This window comes from Corvus kubaryi, unplaced genomic scaffold (genome assembly GCF_017639235.1).
Source record: "Corvus kubaryi isolate FWS band 111438036 unplaced genomic scaffold, C.kubaryi_AGA036_p1.0 split3-37304, whole genome shotgun sequence".
NCBI classification, from domain to species: Eukaryota; Metazoa; Chordata; class Aves; order Passeriformes; family Corvidae; genus Corvus; species Corvus kubaryi.
The window spans coordinates 749,691-754,663 of NW_024582087.1; the positions used below are offsets into that span (position 1 = coordinate 749,691).

The 4,973-nt window shown below is 63.2% G+C and overlaps 1 protein-coding gene across 1 annotated transcript; it reads left to right on the top strand.

Moving 5' to 3' along the window:
• The first annotated feature begins 16 nt into the window (after nucleotides 1-16).
• Nucleotides 17-4,973, top strand: PAFAH2 (platelet activating factor acetylhydrolase 2). The gene is given in 11 exon segments (XM_042015793.1): nucleotides 17-159; nucleotides 1,078-1,171; nucleotides 1,314-1,461; nucleotides 1,684-1,780; nucleotides 1,868-1,936; nucleotides 2,030-2,144; nucleotides 3,414-3,527; nucleotides 3,830-3,921; nucleotides 4,005-4,175; nucleotides 4,273-4,421; nucleotides 4,639-4,973. Coding segments are annotated over 10 exon segments (1,134 nt in total). The 5' UTR covers nucleotides 17-159; nucleotides 1,078-1,087; the 3' UTR covers nucleotides 4,734-4,973.

The window sequence follows — 4,973 nt, forward strand, 5'->3', positions numbered from 1 at the left end:
GTGTCAGTGGCAGCTGTGATTTCGTGCTGGTGACACTGGGAGCTGTGTTCCTGTTCCGTGTCCGGCTACCGGGAGCTGTAGTCCACGAGCACGGGAGGCACTGGGAGCGATAGGGCAGAGTACACTGGGGCGTACTGGGAGCTGTGAGCCGGTGTGCTGGTGTGTGCGGAGGGGGTCTGGGAAGGGGGGACTGGGGGCTACTGGGTGCTGGGGAGGTTGTTGCTGGGAGCTGGGAGGGCACAGAGGGAAACTTGGAGCTGGGAGAGCCCTGGAAGCTTGAGAGGACCACCGGGAGCTGCAGGGGGAGCTCGGAGTGGGGGCACCGGGAGCTCTTGGGGAGCACTGGAAGCTGCGGGGGTGAGGGCACTGGGAGCTGGGGTGGAACTGGGAGGCACTGGGGGCTGCGGGGAGCAGTGGGAACTGGCAGGAGCACTGGGAACCGGGGGTCACTGGGAACTGGCGCACTACGGGGAGCTGCGATGGTGACTGGGAGCGCTGGGGGGAGCACTGGGAGCTGCAGGGACGGCTCTGGGAGACGGGCACTGGGAGCACTGGGATCTGTAGTCCACCTGAGCGTACTGGGAGGTGTAGTCCGGGCTCCCAGCGCATACTGGGAGCCGTGGTCCCGGGCCAGGGCCATGCTGGGAATTGTGGTTCTGCAGCCCCGGGCGCTGCTGGAAGCTGTAGTTCTGCGCTGGGGGGGGATGCAGGGTCCCGTCCCCCGTGGGCTCGGGGGCTCCCGTGGGTGCCAGCCCCGCACTGACCCCTCTGCAGTGTCCGGCCTCCCCAGCCCCTGTCCCCGAGGGGTCACAGGACCCTCAGCAGGGCGGCCGTGGGGCAGCCCCACCATCCCACGCCCGGGAGAGGAACGGGGGGGGTCTCATCCCTGAGCAGCCCCGAGGGGCTGTGCCCGTGGGAATTAGAGCACAGGGGTGGAACTGGGAGTCGCTGGGGTTGCTGGGGACTGCCCGGGGTCTGGGCAATGGGAGAGGGGTGGGGAAGGAGGAGGGAGCGAGTCGGGGTCCCTGGGGTGGGATGGACACTGACCATGGACACTGACCCCGTGTCTCTGCCCAGGCCCGGCAGCATGGGGGGGATGCTGGCGCTGCCCGCGGGGCAGGGACCCCACCAGGTGGGCTGCACGGATGTCATGGTGGGCCACACGCGGCAGGTACGGAGCTGGGGACGGGGATCGGGATGGGGACAGGGACAGGCTTCCATGCAGAGCAGGGTGGCCGCAGCCAGCTGGTTTCGGACACGGCCACCCCCCTCCGTGGTGTCCCCACTGTGTCCCCCTTCCCTGTCTCCCTCAGGGGCTCTTCCTTCGCCTCTTCTACCCCTGCCTGCCCCGGGCAGGGGCCACGGAGCCGCCCTGGATCCCGCGCTCCGAGTACTGTGGGGGTCTGGCTGATGTCACCCTCGGCCGCCACTGGTGCTCGGCCCTGTTCAGCATCGCCATCGGTGAGGGGGGCAGCCCCACCCTGGGGGCTCCCCGTTCCTTAGGGACCCCTCCCTGGGTGAAGATTCCTTAGGGACCCCTCCCTGGTGGGGTTCAAGCCCACCCCCTGTGCCCAGGTGGATGCTGCAGGCAGAGCTGGAGCTGAGCAGGGACCTGTTCCAGCAGCGGCAGCAGCACCCAGGGCCCGTGTGCCCCCCTTTCCTGGGGGTTTCTCCTCCCCGCAGGCTCCTGCAAAGTCCCGGTGAGCTGGAAGGGGCCTTTCAAGCCCTGCAGCAGAGGGTACCCCCTGATCATCTTCTCCCACGGCCTGGGAGCCCTTCGGTAACGGGGCTGGGACAGGGATGTGAGGGGCCCTCTGTGGCCCCACTCAGACCTACCCTGACCCCTCTGCTCCCATCTCCCTTCCAGGACCTTGTACTCCTCAGTCTGCACAGAGTTGGCATCCTGGGGCTTCGTGGTGGCAGCGCTGGAGCACAGGTGGGGTGCCCAGGTCCCCACCAAATTTGTGCTGGGGCTGGTGGGACATCGTGCCCTGGGGAGGAGCTGCCGGTGTCCCTCCTGCCCCCACAGGGACCATTCTGCTGCCACCACCTATTTCTGCACGGCAGAGGCTGGGACAGAGGAGTGGATCCCCTTCCAAAGGGTGCCCCAAGGGCAGAAGGAGTTTTATTTCTGAAACAAGCAGGTACCAGGGCGGGGGGTTCAGGGTGGGCAGAGGGGAGGTCTGAAATCCCTCCTGCAAACAGAGCTGGCCCTGCATCCCTGGGGATGCTCTTCCCAATCCTGTATTGCCACGATGCTGGGGCTGAGCTTTCTCCTTGGAGATGAGAAAAATCTGCTCAGCCTGTTTCTCTCTGCCTCCTGGGGTCCGTCTGTCCGGCTCCAGCTGACCCTGGCAGGAGCCAGGCTGGGCTTTGCCACGTCCCTGGACAATGTCCCCCACACCCTGGGGAGAACAGGACTCTGAGCCCAGCCCAACTCTGCACCGGCTGCTGGGTTTGTTCCCACTTGGACTTTTGTCTCTCTGGGATTATCCCAGACAGCTGCTTGCTGGGGAGCAGGAAGGCTTCCTGCTGAGCCAAGTTCCCCCCCTCTGTTTGTTTCTGCCTCATTTAAAAGGACAACAGCAAGTGAAGATTAGTCGTGGAAAAGCTCTCTAGGAACGGAGGTGCTTTTGGCAGCCTTAAATCACCTCCCAGCCTGTTATTTTTGTGTGTGCTCTGCCTCATGGCACATTGCACAGAACAGGGAAACAGTTTTCTTGAACCCACGAGCAGAAATGGTGAGGGAGAAAGAGAAGTAAGTGGTAAATAGAAGGAATCTCCAGGTCAATCTCCATTCTGGCATTTTCTGTTACAGGGAGCAGGAGACAGGTTTGCATTGGAGTTTTTTGTCACTTGTCACCTTAAATGTGCACAGACACCAGCACTGGTGTCCTTGGAGCAGCAGAGGACGTGGCCTCAAAGTGGCTCCAAGCCAGGGCATCGTCTCCCTGAATCATTTGGGATTTTAGGATGCTCCTGGGTGGATCCCCTGGGCTGGGTTTCAGGGGGACACCCAGGTTTGCTCCTGGGATAGGGGGTCTGGGGTCCCCGTGGGGGTTTGGAGCAGGGGGTGGCTCGGCTGGGGGTGGCTGGTGAGGATCCTGGGCTTTCCCTCCTCCGCTCCTTCCCCAGAGCAGAGGCTTTTGCTCATCTCCAGCCGTCTTCTACCAGATTAACTGAATTAAAAGCAAACATCAAAAAGAAACCATCCCAATAGATGTGCTGTATCCCTGTGGGAGCCGCAGCGCTGCCGCCTCGCGCCTGCTTTGGCCTCTGGTGCAGTTCAGAGAGAGCCCCTTCGGAGGGAAGCACTGGAGAAACGAGCCTGGCTGGGCACTGGGGGGAAGATCTGACCCCAGGTTTGTGGGATGGAGGAGCTGGGTGTCCCAGGGAAGGGCTGACTGTTCCAGGTTCACCAGCGAGCGCAGGAATGCGTGCGGGCACTGCGGCTCTTCCAGGGCATCGCCGGCGGCAGATCCGTCCCCAACATCCTTCACCAGGACTGGGATCTCTCCATGCTGAAGGTATCCAGGTCTGGCTGGGGGGGGCTCTGGGTGCCCCGTGGTGGCAGGGTCAGTCCTGGCCGCCTGAGACTTTTCCTCCTGGGACAAGAAGGGTCCGTGCAGAGCCCCAGCCTTCCACCCCTCGGCTTCTTGGAGCCTCTCCTCCCCTGGAAGCCAGGTCCCATCACACCAGCAGTGGGACGTGGCATTTTCCCCCCTTGCAGGGAGGCTTTGCTGATCTTCCCTTGGCTTCTTCTTCCCTAATTAGTGACCTCCAGCAGTGAGGTTTGGGCTCAGACTCCTCAGCCCTCTCCCTTTTGCAGGACAGCCTTGATCTGACCAAAGTGGCCGTCATGGGCCATTCCTTCGGGGGGGTGACAGCAGTGCTGGCCTTGGTGAAGGAGCCCAGCTTCAGGTAAGCCATGGCAGGGATGAGGAGCCGCAGAGTCTCTGGGGACACGGGGCTCATCCCGGTGGTGGGTGCCTGTCCTGCTCCAGGTGTGCCGTGGCTCTGGATGCCTGGATGTTCCCTCTGGAGAACGTGCTGTACCCGGAGGTGCCCAAGCCCGTGCTCTTCATCAACACCGAGAAGTTCCAGACTCCGGAGAGTGTTGCCAAAATGAAGAGGTTGAGCTCCAGAAACAGCCAGACGAGGATTGTGACCGTGCTGTGAGTCAGGGGAGGGAGCACCCAAGGGCTGTGTCCCAGCAGGAGAACCTCTGGGTTCTGATCACATCCCACTGATGCACATCCCTCCCCTGTCCAGGGGAACTGTGCACGAGGACCAGAGTGACTTTGCCTTCATCACTGGGAAGCTCTACAGCCGCATCTTCGGCAGCAGGGGGACCCTGGACCCCCACAAGGCTCTGGCCATCACCAGCCGGGCGGCTCTGGCCTTCCTGCAGAGGCACCTCAGTACGGCCCAGGGTGGGGGAGCAGGGTGGGGGCTCGGGGGGGCACGAGAGCTCCCTGGTTTAGGGGGGCTGTGGGGTGGCCGCTGCCCCCCAGAGCTTGGGGCTGGTGCTTCCCAGAGCACAGGGGTCCGGTGGCTGCCCCTTGGTGTACCTGGTGAGGCTGTGGTCACCTGGAGGGGAGGCTGTGGTAACCCTGACACCGTCTGTGCCCCGTGCAGAGCTGGAGGAGGAGTTTGGTCAGTGGGACGAGCTCCTGGAAGGTGTTGGGGACTCGGTGGTTCCGGACGTGCCCTTCTGCCGCTCGAAGTTGTGACTGCTCCGAGGGCACTGCTGGGGGCTGGGACTGGGAAAGTGACTCCTTCTTGCCCGGAATGGAGGAGCCACAAAGGGCAGGAGGACCCCTGAGGAAAGCAGGATCTGGGGACAGCGCTCACGGGACGTCTGGTGACCGAGGTGCTTGGGGAATGTGCCAGGAGAGCCCTCCCTGCTCCTGTGCCTGCACTGGTGGGGGCTGTGGGGCTGAGGGAATAAAATCCCCAGGGATAAAGACTGA